The following is a 19,154-nucleotide window of genomic DNA, read 5'->3' on the forward strand; positions in this document are numbered from 1 at the left end:
GTCACCTGGATTACTCCAGTAAACTCCAAACTGCCTGCATCCCCCCACTCCTCTATTCTGTACCCCACGTGAATGGCAGGCAGATCTTCTAAAATACGGATCATCATCCTCTATCACTTCAGTGAGTACATTGGGTTTTTTTGCTTTATTTTTTTTAACTTATAAAAATAAGGTCTTGGGGCGCCTGGGTGGCGCAGTCGGTTAAGCGTCCGACTTCAGCCAGGTCACGATCTCGCGGTCCGTGAGTTCGAGCCCCGCATCAGGTTCTGGGCTGATGGCTCAGAGCCTGGAGACTGTTTCCGATTCTGTGTCTCCCTCTCTCTCTGCCCCTCCCCCGTTCATGCTCTGTCTCTCTCTGTCCCAAAAATAAATAAACGTTGAAAAAAAAAAATTTAAAAAGAAACTACTACAAAAGCAAAATGTAGTCAAAATATAGGAATAAGAGGTAACTTTTATCATGTGCTCAGTATGTCTCAAGAACTAAAACTAATTGCTTCATATCAATATCAGTTTAATCCAAAGAAACAATCCTTTGAAGTAACTGCTATTATTTTCACTGTCTCATAGATGAAAAAACCAAGGCACTGATAGGTTAAGTAACTTGATATAGGTCACAAAGCTTCTTAACAGTAAGACTTTGAGCTAAAACTACACTGAAGAAAAAAGCATGTTTACCACCCAATAACAACATAGACATTAAATCAACCTCGTTGAATTATTTATTATATAAAAAAATCCGTGAGGTATTCACTTTCGAATGTCCCCTGTCTGTAAAAAGAGCTTTCATACTATTCTTCCTTTCTGATCTTGTATTCTAATAAACCTCCTGCTGCTAAAAACAAAAGAAAACAAAACAAAACAAAAAACAAAAAAAAACAAACTGATGTAATAAGATTTATACATGTGCCTTCAAGCACTCTAGCTTTCACTGACATCACTAAAGTCACAAAACATGTTTTCTAAATCTGTCATTATAATGCTAATTACATAATGGTTTGATTTAATTGTATGTTTCTTTACTAATCTTTATTGAAGTATACTATACTGTTGGATGGGAAAGCACATACTGAGTACCAAATAAACCAAAATAATGTATCTTGTGTCAATAACATACTAGGTTTTTGTCTGAAACTCGCCATTAATAATTTCTTATTATTTCTTCATACTTTTTGAAAGCATAAACCATGGACCTCTATTCCATCTCTCATAAATGTTTTAGTTTTCTTATGAACTAGCTGTAAAATGTGAGCTCTTTTTCCTTGTCTGTGAGAAAACAGTAAAGATTTTTAAAGAGATACATGTTGATAGTCTTATGTCAAAAAAAAAAAAAGTCACCACTGAGGTTTCTGATTTCTTTAGTGTTCTAAAGATCCAGTTTGAAGATCTAATTTTAAAACTGGCGCAAGAGATCAGATTCAAATGTTTGAATCTGTTTTTACAGGATATCCTTGGCTAACTTTACTCTAAAAAAATTTAACACACTTGGACTGCCTTCCTTTGGCTATGAAATACCTTTCACAGGAATGGGCATTAAGGTAGAGTTAGAGTATATGTGGAAAGGGGGTTGAACAGAGAATGTGTGTGATTTCATTCTAATGCAACACGTTCTTATATTAATTATGTTTTCTGAAATAAACACTTGTACTCTGCCCCTAAACCTAGAAAAAAAATAATAATAAGGGTATTCCCAAGGGACTAAACACTGTGCACTTCTGGTTTCTTATTCCCGTTTGTTTTCCTGCTGTATATCATATTCAAGTTGTTCTTTAAGCAGTAGTCACTGGATCTGAGTACCTGAGGTAAGAAACTGCCTTCATGACTGGCCTTATTAATTTTTCCTTTGTTATTGCCAAGAACTGAAGAAGACTAAAACAGATGACCTCTCTCTTTCAACTGAAGGAGGATTGGACACAGTACTTCTGTCACTTTTAACATCACTCTCCTATCTCTGGACCAAAAGATTTTTCAAAAATCTACAAAAAGTAAGTATATGGATTCATGATGACTATACTATAATGCTTTGCTTTGCACTAAAAAGGCAGTAATTTAATCATATTATAAATAAAACAACAGGTTTCTATATTCACAAAAAGGACAGATTTGATTTCTTCTTTTAATCACAAAAAAATTCTGTGGAATTTGGGGTGAAATTCTATATTTGCAGATAGATATTAATTAGAAAAAGGAAATAATAGTCAAGTAGTGTTAAGACTCCAAATTTAGGGGCGCCTGGGTGGCACAGTCGGTTAAGCATCCGACTTCAGCCAGGTCACGATATCACGGTCCGTGAGTTCGAGCCCCGCGTCGGGCTCTGGGCTGATGGCTCGGAGCCTGGAGCCTGTTTCCGATTCTGTGTCTCCCTCTCTCTCTGCCCCTCCCCCGTTCAGCTCTGTCTCTCTCTGTCCCAAAAATAAATTAAAAAAAACGTTGAAAAAAAAGACTCCAAATTTAGAAGTATAGACACTAACTGAAGATTCTAGGGTTCTCCTACTGACTCACGATGCCAAAGCCATATTTGTGATACGTTGTAGACTACAAATCATGTGGTAAAGTGTGTTTGAGTTATGAAGATCAAATTGTTTTTGTTTTTTTTTCTGACATTAATTCCATCTGTAACCCTGTTTTTCACTATCTGGCATTTGACACCTTATCGTTCTCCATCCAAACTTACATGTATAAAATAAGGGGAAAATATTCTAACAAGAGCCCTTCCAACTACCCCTTAATATATATACGGTTTCTGCAACTACGATACGGAACTACAACAACGTGGACCACAGAAATATGAGAACTCGTGTAATGGGGAGGTCATTTGGGAAATGTTTATTCTTCTCTGTGTTTGTGCACAGATGACTCACTAATCATCCCCAAGAGTGGCGAGAAGGCCTTGAGTGAGGGAAAGTAAAGAGAGAAGAAGGAGGCCATCAGAAAGTCTGACAGATGAGTCAAGAATATAAAGAAACTCCATATTTAGCTTCTGGAGTTGAAGTAAGATTTTTCCAAAGAAAAGAGACTGGTAAGCAAGGCTGTATGGAGGGAAAGGAAGTTCTAATTCTCTTAGTTCTCATATAACAAATCAACGCCAGGCCTGGAGGCCAGAAAACAGCAGTTTTTTATTTGCATGTTTGGTTTTTATTTGTGTTTTCCTCCTATGAGAGGAAAGGCCTGGCCATCATAAGTCTTAGTCATGAGACTGGAATAGTGAGGAAAAAGCATTTAATCAGAGGAAGGAAAAAGGCAAGTCTGGCCCTTTTGATCTTGCAGTACTTCTGGGACGAGGGAGACAAAGGAGAATGAGGAGACAGTGGTTCTGATTTTTGCCCAGTTCCCTTTAAGGCCACATTTCAGAAGAGAAAGGACATGGTATGAAAACATACCGATCTATGGGGATCTCCAAGCACCCAAGCCTTGTTTCCTGCTTTGTCTTGGGGGCTCTGGGAGAAGAACACCTCAAGGGCTGCTAGCACATCAGTCTGGTTGCAGTCGAGGAAGCCATGACTCCCCTTGGTTCCTGTGCTACAGGAACAGCAAGATCAGAGTTTCGTGGGAGGCTGTAGAAAGGGCTGCTGAACCAAGCACAAGAGAAGCTGCCGAGGACCACGTGTGCTGCGTAAGTAAGGGTCCTTGCCAAACTCAGGGTGGTCTGCTGTACCCGTGAGGGCAGCCTCTAGTCAAATGGAAGAAAGACCTGCACTGAAAGCCAGCAGGGTAGGCAGCAGCCAGGCAGACAAGGAATATCAGCCCGGTGGGGCCTATGCAGCCAGCCAAAGAAACTCACAGAACAGCTAACATAGAAAACTCCTGCACAGGATCAAACTGTGATGCATTCCACAGTGTAGGAGAGAGAGCTGGGCTGGTCCCCCTGTTTTCTCTTGGTTTTCTCCATGAATTTTTGCACAGAATTAATATGTGCTACAATTTAAATACTCTATCAATAAAAGGAAGGTCAATTTTCATAATTCCTAGTATTTAGAGTAAATTCTTGGCTTCCCATTTACTTAATTCCTATTCAGAATACAAAACTTGAACTTGATTCTAATTATGTGAGTTGCTTTATCAACGTTGCCATAAAGTCACACAAAGAAGAAGCAGAGAAGTGATGCTCTTAAGTTCGCTGTGAGGCGAGATCTGAGTTGCAACACAAAGTGGGACATATAACTAGGAAAGATGAAAAATCCATAAAAGCTGGGGCTTTCTTCGAGAATAAAAGTCTGAGTGATTATTGTAATAATTATTTTCACCAACATCCACGCTTCAGATCTCATATCTATGAAAATAATCTCAATGTATATCATAAAAATTTGTGTAAGTCTGAGATGACAGGATGTTAGAACATTTCTTCCATAAATTTCAGAGAAAGGGTACTGGTGAATGACAAAAAGATGCCCACAGGAACTCAGGTGATCACAACCCTATAAGAACCACACAGATGCTTCTGCTGACTTTTCAAATGTTGCGTTGTCACAGATGAGAGAAGGACCTTGAAGAAGACCAAAAAAAAAAAAAAAAATCTAGCCCGATGAGCTTAATTATACCTCCTTTAAACATAAATAGGGTGGTGCCTACACCATACCTAGCAGTGATTTCTCTAGGACTTCCCACTGGACTCAAAAGCCAAGCCCAGGATCACAGAATGAGGAAGGGCAATGTTGATATGCATCAAATTCCCATACCATCTCCATCTAAATGTGTCATCCAAAATTGGGAATTAAGAAATTAAAAGTCCGCCCTAATACCCTAATTTCTTATTTACTAGAAGGCTGTCCAGTGGCATTTTGTTAGTATGAGGACGATGGTGCAGGACATAAGGAAACTCCACTTTTCCCACTCACTCATCTCGCCAAAAGGGGCTTAGACATTGCTTTTATCCCTTTAGCATATGGAGTAGAATCTGATAAAACATGAAAACATGACAACAAAACCTGCCAAAGTGCTGAGACAGAGAAGTGAAGTTAAAATGCAGAGTGTTGACACCACACAGACCTTATTCTTAACACCTAACACACAGCAATCTGTAAAGTACACTCAAGAGAAACAAACTCTTCCACAGGCATTGGCTAAATGACACCCACCATTAAGGACGGTCCTTTGAACAAGAATATACACAAAAGCTTAGGATACTTGGGTTATTCATCAGAGCTCTAAAATAATGAACAAGTATCTCAGCCCAAAAGCAAGGAACAAGTTAATGGGGCATTTAAGTGGTTATAATAATTGTGAAAGATATACAAACAAACAAAACCAATTTGAACTAATGCGTCATTCAAACTTGTCAAAGATTTTTTTTTTTTTTTCCAGAGAGTAAGGTACTGGAAAGTAATAAAGGAATATGCTACATATAATTACTTATCTCCAGTAAACTTTATAGTCTCACTTAAGGAAATGGCTCAAATCATTCCTAAACTGAATCTTTCCATCTTATCCAAATCCCAAGTTCAAGAACTTCCATTAAGAATTTTTCAGCGTAGGGGCGCCTGGGTGGCGCAGTCGGTTAAGCGTCCGACTTCAGCCAGGTCACGATCTCGCGGTCCGTGAGTTCGAGCCCCGCGTCGGGCTCTGGGCTGATGGCTCAGAGCCTGGAGCCTGTTTCAGATTCTGTGTCTCCCTCTCTCTCTGCCCCTCCCGCGTTCATGCTCTGTCTCTCTCTGTCCCCAAAATAAATAAAACGTTGAAAAAAAAAAATTTAAAAAAAATAAATAAATAAATAAATAAAAAAGAATTTTTCAGCGTAGATATTTTTTTTTTTGCTATTCTTTTTTTTTTAATATATGAAATTTATTGTCAAATTGGTTTCCATACAACACCCAGGGCTCATCCCAAAAGATGCCCTCTTCAATACCCATCACCCACCCCCCCTCCACCCTCAGTTTGTTCTCAGTTTTTAAGTCTCTTATTCAGCATAGATATTTAGACCAGCTGCATCACAGCTGAAAATCAGAATAAACTTTCTGGTACCTAGAAAGAACAAAACCAAGCACTCAGCTCCCCTTGCAGAATTGTGCATTAAAGGAGCATTTAATTTGGCCTGGCTGTAGCCCTCACATTTGAATCCACAGTCCCCATAATCTCATCTCAAATGATTTTCACATAGAAAATATTGTTGCTGTCCTACACTTATTTGACCCCATAGTTCCATTTTTTTCAACATATATCACTAACTTCCACTTCAACTCCCTGAAAGATACCCTGCAGAGGGAAGGATAAAGACAGCCCATAAAGAAAGAGGATTGAGAATAACACACCCGAGTCCTCCACAGGGATGTGAGGAACCCACATGCACACAAAAATTATTTACAAAACACCAAAGTGAACAGCACTGATCCTCATAAATAAAATTTATATGTAAAGTTAACAACTGATGATCCAGTAGGAAAAAGAAAACCATGAGCGACATGAACAAAAGCTACCTTATGGCAAATTATCTTCTTTAAAAATAATAATCTCATTAGAGACAGAAATAATAAAACGAAAGATTACTAAACCTCCAGAAATATTTGAATTCCTTGCACAAAAGCTTCCCACTTACTCACATGAAAGTTTGTAAGTTGTGCAGGGAAAGAAAATAAGTACAGGCTTTAAAATGTGTTTAAGCAGGCACACTTGGCTTGTGCAGAGTCAAAATGTACTTGATATTTTACTAAAAATAGAGTCTATTCCTCCTAAGTAAAAGCAGTTCATGCGATTAAAACTGAAAATACATATTTTGATATCAGGATATATTTTACATTCAGAAAGAACAAATACATTTTAAACACTAACAAAGTTTTTTCTTGGCAATAATTGCTCTTTCATGAGTCAATAATTGATATAATTATTCTGAGTGGGCAAGCATCTAATTTAAGAATCAAGGTCCAACTTATATTATCTGCATTATCTTTGTATTCTAATATAAATTAACTACTTTCAATTTTGTTTCAGTTGCCCAGATGTAGCTAAATTCTTCCAATTCTCTTTCTCCCTTAATGTCACATCAATAACTAAGTAAAATCCAGCAGCTCTGAATTTTTGATACAGTTTTATCTTTCCATGCTTAACTCCATTAGAAAAAAAAAATACGGAGTTATATTTGTAACACTTTAAACCTGGTCTAGGTAAACAAACTCCTTTCATGGTACCTATTCATGAAGAGATAGAATACCCGCTGTAAGAGATTTTAATATAAGGAAATAAAGTAGTATCCTTTATCTTTCACATCTGAAAGGTCTTTAACTATCACTCTGCTTCCAGGATTATTTCAAGTAATAATTGAACCTTTAACTGCCTTCTTTTTGCCAATAATTATTGTAAACACATGGATTGTGAAATATGTAAAACCAACCTAAAAAGGAATTACATAAATATGATTAGTATTTCCATATGAATCTACTGGTAGCAGCTTTGACAAATTACTGACCCTAGATTATATTATAAACTAAACTATGCAGCCGGGTAAAAATGAGTAAAGTTTATCATTTAATATATACCTGAAAGAATGGTTGCTATTTGACAGATCTTAATGATTTAGTAATATTATGTTCCATGTTTCATTTAATGTGAAAACATGCTAAAAATTAATTTCTCTCACTTTATTTATTTATTTATTTATTTATTTATTTATTTATTTAGGTTGATTGCAAAGCCCACCACTGTTTCTCTTTGATCGGGGCACAGGTCATGAGAACTTCCAAATACAATAGGTTACAGCACCTACTGACTTTTCTATAGATTCAAGGAAGGACTCTGCCTAGGAAGTTCCTAGAGTCACCAAAATAAGAAATAGTCTTCCCATTATTCAAGTTCTTGCTTCATAGTTTCATTCCCTGGCAACCAGGAGCAACTCCCAAATCATTTCTGACTTGTACATGTTTCCCACCTGGGACAAAGACACTCCTTCACAGCACCATGACAACCACACCAGCGACACAAGCGCTTGGGTTCGTGCAGGAAAATGAAAATCCTGAAAGGAAGCTAGGAGATAAAGGCTTACTATTCCTTGTTTCCCACTGGTAGGAAGTAATTACAGAAATTACTTTAACACAAAGCTTCTGGTGAGTGAATAGTTTGTAATTTGATGGGAGAAGCCTAAGGGCCTAGGGATTAAATTTAAAAAAATATGAAAAGCTGAATGATGTCATACAAGTAGAGGCCCCCTGCCCCCCGCCCCCCCCCCCTGAAATAGACTGCCTAAAGCAAACTTCTTATTGACAACAATGTAGACATTCTTAAGAGATGATCAGGGGTATGTTTTGTTTTTCATCTAAGTTTAAACTCAAATGATTGATTTAACAGTGGAGGTGAACTTTATGACCCTTTATTGGTTGATTAACCAGGACACTCCCAAGTGAAATTTCAAAACCAGCAAAATATAAAATAATTTGTCCAAACTAAATGTCCAAAAATGGATGTGATTTCCATCCTCCCAAAGCAGAAATCAAAAAAAGAAGTAAATTCAACTCTTCCCCCAATGATGAAGTAGACAAGTTTTTTGTCATAAACATGCACAGTTTATGTTTGTTGTTTAATGCAAAGGATGGAACTTCTTTGCCAGAAACTGGCAGTACTATGTGTTATAAACACCTGCCAATTCTGCACTGGAAGAGATCATTTATATTGCCAAATGTAAAACTGTTTTACGTCTTAAAACAGTAATACTAAAGCAGAGTACTGCATCTGTGATTTTACAAGTTCAATGTATTTTCAAACAGTTCTTCACATTTTTTCAGATTTCAAAAACAATACAATTTCCTTATTAAGAGTTGAGGAAAATGGGGTGCCTGGATGGCTCAGTTGGTTAAGCGTCTGACTTCAGCTCGGGTCATGATCTCATGGTCCGTGAGTTTGAGCCCCATGTCAGGCTCTGTGCTGACAGCTCAGAGCCTGGAGCCTGCTTTGGATTCTGTGTCTCCCTCTCTCTCTGCACCTCCCCTGCTCATGCTCTGTCTCTCTCTGTCTCAAAAATAAATGAAAACATTAAAAAAAATTTTTTTAAAAAGAGTTGAGGAAAGAAAATCTGCGTGATATATGGAAATGGTTGAGATAATCTATTATCTCAACAGGTTCAAAGCTGTGACTTTTATTGGAAACCTAGATAAATATTCTAAGAGGATAAAGAATAAAAATAGATGTTTACTTTTAGTCAAGTGGAATAGCTTAGGGTTCTTGAGTATGCAGAAGCATATTTTTTGCTTTGTTTTTAGCTTTGTTTTTGTGTTTTAAGGATGAAATATCCTCCTTTCCTATAGTGCTGGTAGCAAACATCTTTCATGGGCTTCTAATCCTGTGCAAGGTGCACCTTCTGATTCTCATTGATATGAAGTTGCTAAAGAGAGAGTAGAAGGCAAGCAGAGACATTCCAAGCATCCACAAGCCAATTCTTGCCCCCTGACTCCAAGCTAACCTCTACCCATCCCTACCTCAACATGTATATAAGGGCATTCATTCACTGACTCTGAGACATGATTATGAAAATATACTGTGCATTTTTTATTCACTCACTATTCCAATGGATCTTCAGACTCAATATATCCAAACATATACACTTGTCATTCTCCATCAAGCCTATTTCTGTTCCTCATTTTAAATATCTGAATTCTGAAAAGAGAATCCTCTAGTCTTTCAGATTAGGATTCTGAGTCATCCTTCTTTACTCTCTCTCCATCCCTGATATATTCTGCATCATATAAATCTGTCAGTTTCACTTCAGTCTCAATCCAATTTGGCTCCTTCTCTCCATCTCACTATTATCACCTAGTTCAGGTTATAACTGGTTTTAATATAAAATACTCGTACCAAATTAGAGAACTCAAATAAATGACAGCTCTGAGTTGCCAAGCTGACAAAGCAAGATGTATGGCCAGGCATTTATGGGGATAACCCACAAAACACAGCAAAATATTCATTTACAGGGGCCCTAATGCTGAAACTCTGTTGGGTCAGAAGTGCCTTGTTTATGATAAAAATTCCTCCTGATGACCTGTTGTCAGAGAAACTTAAGATCATGTCCCTCAAATGCATTTCTAAGTACATCTTATGTATTTTAATCCCCTTCTTATAACTTATTGAAGAAAGACTTCATGTGTCTCCTAAAATAATCACCTGAATTGATCCAGACAAAGCATTATTTTATATGATACTATAGTTTTCATTTATAAATCAGTATGCTTTTTAAACCCAGAATCTGTTAAATTTTACATTTTAGAATGATGGAATAAGGTATAAGAATATATTCTTAATTCCACTTGGAAAGTATGTAGTCCATGAAAAAACTTGGCTCTCAGTCCTTGACCATGAAGTTAAAAGAAGAATTTTAAAGTTATAGTATAGTACTTAAAGTTTTAAATCTGAATCTCTTTTTACCTTAGGAAGACATTTCCATTTCTAAAATACATGGTTACAATTTAAAATTCTCAAAAGGAAGTAAATTGACATCATCAGCAACTCAGTTCAATCAGAACTTCATAAATAAAATAAAAGTTAAGTTCATACTAAGGCTTATCATGGAACATTCTATGTTCTATTTTGGGTCAAGCTTTAAGGTAATTGAGAATTAACAAAGGAACTCCTCTTCCTTTGACCCATGATTGCTGAAAACCTTACCAAAATGTATTTTGTGGCCTATTTGGCTACAAAGTAATCTTCTATTCAAAACTGAAAAACAAAAAATAAGGTTTTTAGTGTCTGCATTCTTAAAAACAACTCATTATAAAATCTGAGTGAGTTGATGCTGACGCTACTAGAATTGATATTTTAAATGATTTTCTAAACTAAAATTCCCCATATTGCCTAAATCTAATCTAATTCTTTGAAACTTACATGCCCTGACTACTAAATTATTTTTCCTAATCTAGTATCTAGAAATACAATAGGTATTAAACATCATATTTCTCATAACTGTCTTATTTCAATAAAAAAAAATCTTCTCTCCTTCTCTGTAAATATTATACTACTGAAAAGTACCAGGATGGATACCTTTAGGCACTGAAATGGAGCATCTATTTCTTGGTGAAACCACAGGTATGACAGAAAGAGCAACCGGGAGGAAAGTCCTAGTGACTTACCTGGCTTCCAGCCCTCTAATACAATTCTAGAACATGTAGGCCATGCTTTTTTAAAAGATATTTAACCATTGCCTCACAAAAGATATTAGATATTAACAATTAAACTCTAGAAAAAGTACTGTATTCTCCTACCTACCCTTTGATACAACCAGTCTTCTGATTTAGAATGACATTTTCCAAACATGAAAAATAGAAATAAGAACTAATAGTAATGTATTCACAACATGAAGGCAAGCAATGCCTGTTTAACTTTTAATTAAAACTCCTAACACATACACCTTTGCCCAAAATAATTCATATTAATAGTTAATACCAATAACAACAGCCACAGCTACCATTGATTAACCATCCGTTATTGTTGAGGGCTACGTTCAACAATTTTCATATACTATTTCTAATACTTACTATAATTGTGCAACATATTTTAATTCTTCATTCACAGATAAACTGAGGCTCAGAAAGGTTAAATATTAATCTAAGATAACAGAAGAACTTGAAATTTTAGAGGTACTATTAACATCTCTCTAAATGCAGTGCAGTCTCTTCTGATTACATCACAGTGACCTTCTAGGATAGGTACACATTTCATAGTATTGCTTCTATTAATTCAGTACTGTTGCTTCAAATCAGATATTTCTCAATAATTCTTCAGGTCTTGTTAGTTTTAAAATAAAACGTTTAAGTTTATTTATTTATTTTGAGAGAGAGAAAGCAAGAACAAGCTGGGGAAGGGCAAAGAGAGACATTAGGAGAGACAGAATCCCAAGAACAGAGCCCAAGACAGGGCTCAGGACTCACTAACCGTGAGATCATAATCTGAGCTGAAATCAAGAGTCAGACACTTAACCAACTGAACCACCCAGGTGCCTCAATTTTTACGTTTATTTTAAACTCTACTATCCCACTAGTAAGGCATTTTAACAGAAACTGGTGGTATCTGAAAATCAAACTAGGTAATAAGTCTCAAAAGGCAAGATATCATTAATCTAGAATCTAGATTATTAAATTAAGATTATTTATATCCCTGACATTTCCCTAGGGGAAATTTCTATTATCTCTAATTCAGATAGTTGGCCCGGCAAAAATAAATATAGCCTTTCTGAAATTTGGTTAAAAAAAACATAGATTCTCAAATTTCCTTTCTCTTCCAGAAAGGGAACTTGTATACTCAACTTATAAAAACATGTCTTTAATAACAAATTACCTTCAGATTTCATAAAAGCAAACAAACTAGAAAAGCTTCCCATGCCATAATTTCATTGACTTTAGTGGTCCAGCCTATTATAAAACAAAAGTTGACAGAACATTCAACTCATTCTCCCTTCCATATTGTAAAAATATGATTTTGCAAAATAGACCTTAAGGTCAAATTCTTATTTTCTTTTTTCTTACTTTCTTTTTTGTTTGTTTGTTTAAATTATTTTTAATGTTTATTTATTTTTGAGAGAGAGACAGAGACAGAGCACAAGAGGGGGAGGGGCAGAGACAGAGGGACATGCAGAATCTGAAGCAGGCTCTAGGCTGAGCTGTCAGCACAGAGCCCGACGCAGGGCTCGAACTCATGGACCACAAGATCATGACCTGAGCCGAAGTCAGAAGCTCAACCGACTGAGCCACCCAGGCGCCCCAGCATTCTTATTTGCAAATGTGTCTATGACATATCTATTATTCTCTGTCATGTCAATATATTTCATTTTAAAAGTTTGAAAATAGTATTAATAACACACAATTGAGATACTTCTAGAAGGCAAAAATATTTCCAAGTTTTCACAGAAGCTACAGAAAAAATCATTTTAATGTGAAACTATAAAAGAAGTCATAAATAACTGGTTAGGGACACAATACTGCACTAGAATAAAATAATACCTATAACATATTCTGCTACATGTTTTAAAAAAGGCAGGCCATATTTCATGATCTATAAACTTCTCTTGCTACCTTCACATTATGCAAGAGCACATGACAGTCACATTCCCTTAATGGATTGGGAGAGTTGTTTTCATCATACCTTAAAATTACAGATAATTATTAAGCCTCGTCAAAGATGCCTACCTCCGTAGTAGCAGTCATGCGACATGTTTACAGGAGCCCGTTCTACTGCTGATCTCTTGTAGACAACATGAATCCTTCCTTTTTCTTCTTCCATCTGCTTACCTCTTTCCAAAGGCTCAATGAAATACTCATCATTATCACTTTTTATCATTCCAGCCTAGAGAAAGCATAAAATGTGTTAATTTTGAAAAGAAGTATTTGCCACCTTTAGCTCACAAGTACCTTTTTAAATGGCAAGAATATAATTTGTGAAAATGAATGCTTTTTCTTTCTACTTTTGGCTAAAAATTTAAAATGGTTAAGTAATTCATAGAAGGCAGAAATTCATATACGACAAGAATAAAATAATTCACATAAGGTATGATAAGAAATTTAGGGTAAGAAAAGAAAATTACACAACATACAAATTTCATCAGACTGCAGAAGAAGTGCATTTATATATTCTACAGGTATTTTGTCTCTAAAAGAAATCTTACAGGGGAAATAAACTCAAGAAACGTCTCTTAATATCCCATAATAATCTGCTGTACGTGCATGCTTAGCATTTTTTGTAACTCGTTTACATTTTCCTTCTAAACCATTATGGTATGAGAAGAATGAGTTCCATAGTGCACTCAGTAAATAAATGTATTTCTCACTTTAAATAGCCTCTTTAAGATTCAGTAAAAACCTTGCATTTCCAATATTTATTAATTAGAAGAACTAACTCCTATTTGTCCTATCTTAATCTAACTTGATGATTTTACTCATGTTTTTTCCTCCTCAAGTTTCATCCTTCCATACTAAAAAGGTTATCCTTGTATTCATTGCCTTCTACCTCTCTAATATTTAGTCTTTTTCTGACTGTTTCACCTTTTACTTAGAAAATACCAGGACTATATTCAGTACTCTAGCTGAATAGAAATGATGGTTTTGTCTGAAACTGCTTCATTAGGTGTCAAGTTCACATTATAGTCAAATAGTTACCGCTTACATTTCTACTTTAAAGGTCATACGTTAATAGGTAGTATTAATTTAAATTTCAGTACACTTATTTGAAAACCAAGTTGAAGAAATAATGTGTCGGTGTGGGAATTATAATTATTTTGGAAATATACATTGGATCTAGAAGTAAGTCATATTTTTCATCTGAGGCTCGCAGCTTATTCTATATTTTCAAATATGGGATCATTGGCTCTCATAGAACATAGGCGGGGCCTTATGGATTCTCATCCCCTCTAGCTGTTGATCTAATGGCTCCATCACTCTCTGTTGAGCAACACAGAAATGAAAGGTAGATACATGCTACAAATAGCATTTGTTTTCAGCAAACGTGCCTCTGACTGTAGCTTTTCTATTGCATTCAACTCTGTTCCCCAGTTTCCATTCTGACTTCTTCTACCTGGTTCACTCTGTCCCCTCCTTCCCCTGTGTAAGCCTCACAGGGAAATATTAGAAGCTAAGGTGTCCCCACATACACATCAACAACCACCTCCTGGTATGCACAAACAGCCCTTGAACCTATGTGACCACGTCTCACAAGAAAACATCACCACACTTCCTTCACCATGCTTAGTCTTTAGCTTCTTGAACAAACTTCTAGCCTTCATTAAAAAAGAACACTGAGCTAATGGGCCTTCAATAGTAATGCTGGTCTTCCAAACACAACTCCCATATTTGGAGTTGTTTTCTCATCTGGTCAATTACTCTTCCCCGACTCCTGTACTGTGAAATACAGGGTTTTTCACAAGAGGCCTGATTAGATCTTTACCTACTGTAGAATATTATTTCCAATATTTTCTCACAATTTTCAATTGTCATTTTAATCTATTTAGCATTGGTGTCCTATTCTTGTATCTCTTTTTACCAGTAATTTCAACATCACTGTTTTTGTCCTTAGCAGGCATGTATGGTTTAGTAATGTTCACAAAACACATCCCAACTAAGCACAAACACAGTAAATATATAACACATCAACCAGCAGTACCACATCCTGGGCTTAAATGTCCAGTCTCAATGCTAATGCCACCCTTTGGTGGTAGGCAGCATTAACTGGCTTTATCTTGAAAACACTGGTCTTTTGATATATATTTAAGTTTACAAATTGAGGTTTATCAGCATGAGGCTTCAGTATTCATCCTTGTTCTAGTCTTCTCTTTGCCCCAAATCCATCTAGTCACCATGTTCTATAAAGTTTCTGAGTTCCTTATCCCATCCTTCTATTTCTACCACCACTTTCTTAGTTACAGACCTCATCATTGCTCATTTGGATTACGGAAACTGCCTCCTATCTTGAGACTTTCCATAAATCATAATGATTCTCCCAGATGAGTGCCTGACTGAGGATGGAAACAGTGGTCACTGAAGCAACTCTGTGCAATGGGCAATAGCTGGTGGGGACACTTGAAAGTGATGGGGAGGCAGTGAGGATTAGCTCACATGCCTTTAAAAAACATTTCTACATACCTTCTACTGCAAACATTCAAATCCCAGGCCCTGTGATATTACTTTCCCCCACTAAGCCAGATCCCATTTCCTGGCTCTCTTTTTGCAGTTGGCTGTGAACCATGTTACTGTATCCTACCCAGGAAAGTCAGTGGTAGTGGTGAATACCAAGAACAGGGCTGGCGCATAAAAACCTCCCATGTGGGCTTCCTTATGCTGTTTCCCTTCTCACTGGGCAAATACAGGTAACACAAAAAATTTGATACAGCTAAACTTCTCCCTTAGAAGGCAATGAAAATTTAAGCCAGGCTGAGGTGACATCAATGACAAGGCAATGCTGGGTCACACAACTCCATGGACAAAAATTCGGAGGGCCTACCCTTTCATTCATTAACTTAAGCAAAGTTTAATGAAAAAAGAAGTTTATCTAAAGCACTATACTAGACACCATAGTAAATAAAAACTTCTCAAAGACATGGTCTGTTTGCTCCCTAGTTTAGGGCAAGCTAGTCAAATGAATAAAATATATGCCTAAAGGTATTCAGTGAGGTAGGTTATAGTAAGTCCAAAAAATAAGTAATATCACACTTGAAAGTCAAATCAAGTGAGGTGTTTTTCCCCCCACAAGCTGACTATACACAGCAAATTGTCAGTAGGAGCTGCTAATTCTATACCCAAAATCATCTAAAATCTATTTCAAGTGAAATCTCTCTATTCCCCATGGGGACTTCACTCAGGCCATTGCTATTGTTCACACTGTCTCACATTCTCATAGAGCACCACAGCCAAAATTTCTCTTTCACACTATCCTATTATTTTAGACAAACCAGAATGTGGTAGCAAATGGACAGAATGTGTAATGGCTCAACACATGAGGTGCTTCACTCTTGCTCACACAAAAGCTTGGGGCAGTTCTAGGTCAGCTGCGAGGGGACTCTGTTGCATATAGCCTTGCAGGTGTCCAGGCTGACAGTGGTTCTAGCATTTCCACGTGGGCTCCCAAGTTTGCCCAGTCAGAAGGGAAACACCTTGAAGAGCCCACATGGGAGGTTTTTATGAACTAGCCCTAGTCGAGGGGCTATTCACCACTATTTACCACGTAGCTATTCACCACTACTACTTACTTCTAAGTATAGGATAGAGTCACATGGCCTAAAGCCCACTGCAAAGAGAACCCAGGAATGGAATCTGGTTGTGTGCCCAGGGAGAAAAACAAATGGATTTTAATGAACAGATGGCAATCTCAACTTGAAATAAGATCATGTCATGCATTTGCTTAAAACACTTCAATTGCTTCCCATTGCATTTAAAACCACACTCCTTATCATGGCCTTCAAGGCCTGCATCATCTGGTCCTGCCATCAACCCCACGCAGCGCCATTCTCACCAGACTTACTATGCTCCAGCCTTCGTGGCCTTTGTTCAGTTTCGTTTCTCCTGCAATATTCCCAAGCTCTTCACAGCCTCAGACCTTTGAAATGGTTTTGGTTCTACTTAGAAGGCTCCTCTTCCACCACATCATACTTCCCTTAGCTGGCTATTTTTCATTCTCCAGTCTCAGCTTAAATGTTACACTTTCTGACTTCCTTACCCCTTCCTACATTAGGTACCCCCCATCCAAATCAGGGCCCATCTTAGCCCAGCGTTCTGACCCGGAGAGGTGTGTTCTTTTCTCTCATGACCCTTAACACAAATTCCAGGTCGTTTTACCTAAATGTTAAATTTATTATCCTCTGTCTCCCCACAGCACTCTCAGCTCCTGAGGCAGACTCTCTTCTTTCATCTTGGTCTCCATAAGCACCAGCACGACTGCTAGTACAAAGCATATTTTCAACACACTTTTTAATGAAAGATTCTAGGAACGAATGGTATAGGCAAAAGGTTAACAACTTTCCAGACTTGTAGTGGTCTTTGAGAGGTGCAAGGACTGCCATGCCAGTGGTTTGAGAGAAGGCACTAGAAGTGAGACAGTTCAGGCTTGAGCAAGGTTCTGAAGTGCAAGGGCCCCACACATGCCTGAAAACAGTGAGTAACCCACTTGTTCAGACTAGAGTCTGTGTGGGGCAGTTCTGGAAAATGATGCAGTGGAGAACGGTGGCCCCTCAAGTCTGAGCTTTAACATGCAGAATGGAGACCAACCACAACCCCGGGTTGATCAGCAGATGAGAAGAAAGTGGCCTGGGAAGACTGATCTGACCATTACCTGCCAGAGGGAAGAAAGGCTAGAAAGAAAGCAACATGGGCTAAGTAAAAGCCCAGGTGGCAGAAGTGGCAATGGAAGGAGAGCAGGGGAGAGAAGGGGGAAAAAAGGAATGAGTAATTACAGGAGAAATACTTGGTGCCTTTTAAAACATAAGTTCCTCTGCTTTCACAGACTCCCCTTATGAGGACGGCTGGGCTTCCCCTGCTCTTGGCATCACCACATCCTGGGCCAGTGTCCTTATTTCTTCTGCCTGGCTCTACTCTAGCCACAATGGGCCTTGCTGATCCTGTTTTTCCCACAAAGCATAGCCTAGATGACTGTCACCCTTTCAGATCATGAGCTTCATCAAGCATGGACTTTGTCCCATTCACTGCTGCCTCCCTAGGCCCAGAACAGTGCCGGGGTCAAAGTAGGTGCCTAATATTTGAGGGAGAGTGGGAGAAGAAATTAATGTAAGAAATGGGCAAGTGAAAATAAAACATCTTAGAAGGACATTGAAAGGGAATGGCAAGAGGAGATGGGAAGAAAAACAGAGTACTGTGTCCTGGGAATCTAAGTAAGTGAGAGTGTTATCAAAATAAAAGTAACTGCAGTCAAGAAGGCACAAAGAATGAAGACTGTGGGAAGGAAACTAGACAAACAAAAATATTGATTTAGAGTAGTGGGGGCTGAAAAGGTATTGCAAAGAGTTATGGAAGAGCAAGCAGTCAAACCACATAGATTTCAGATCCTAGTCAGAGCCATTATGGGTAGATTTTTCTGCTGTGCTTCTCAACCACACTATATTGATTCTTCTCACTTTTTCTCACGAAATATAGGGTGACTATTCAAAAAGTACTCATGCTTTTCACTTTTTTTTCTTGTTTTTCTGCTTTGTTTTGAGATATGGAGAGTGTACGTGCGTGCACCAGCTGGGGAGGTACAGAGGGAGAGAGAGAGAATCCCAAGCAGGCTCCACACTGGAGTCCATGCTGGGCTCTACCTCATGACCTTGAGATCAGGACCTGAGCCAAAACCTGAGACCAGGACACTTGACTGACTGAGCCACTCAGGTGTCCCAATACTCGTGTGTTTAGACCAGGTCACCCCAAGCAAAAAATCATCAGTACTGACAGTTAAGTACTGAAGGCTCTTTTATCCACTGATATATTCATTTAGGGAGTCATGCATTCAATGAACATTGTTGGAAGCTCAAAGACCATGCACTGTCACGCCCCAATATTAAATAATGCACTCCTGCTCTCAGATCCCTAGTTTTATTTCGCAATAGAACACAACAGAGTGACTTGAAGGAATAAAACCCAATATATAAAATGAAGTCTCAGACCATGGCATTCTAAGTACTGGTATTATGTATCCTGCTGCCAGGTATCTACAACTTTTAAATTATAACGTGGGAATTTTTAGAAATGTCACACATAAGATGACATATGGTCCTG

The 19,154-nt window shown here is 37.7% G+C and overlaps 1 protein-coding gene across 1 annotated transcript in view; it reads right to left on the reverse strand.

Moving 5' to 3' along the window:
* ADAMTS3 (ADAM metallopeptidase with thrombospondin type 1 motif 3) overlaps window positions 1-19,154 on the reverse strand; it is a 262,254-nt gene that overhangs the window by 133,186 nt on the left and 109,914 nt on the right. The window contains exon 4 of the mRNA XM_047092005.1: window positions 13,089-13,245. Within this exon, the coding sequence (XP_046947961.1) occupies window positions 13,089-13,245 (157 nt within the window). The remainder of the gene's footprint in view (window positions 1-13,088; window positions 13,246-19,154) is intronic.

Source organism: Lynx rufus, unplaced genomic scaffold, assembly GCF_022079265.1.
Source record: "Lynx rufus isolate CCGP_SWC_20201006 ecotype Redwood Valley unplaced genomic scaffold, mLynRuf1.p SCAF_3, whole genome shotgun sequence".
Classification (NCBI taxonomy): domain Eukaryota; kingdom Metazoa; phylum Chordata; class Mammalia; order Carnivora; family Felidae; genus Lynx; species Lynx rufus.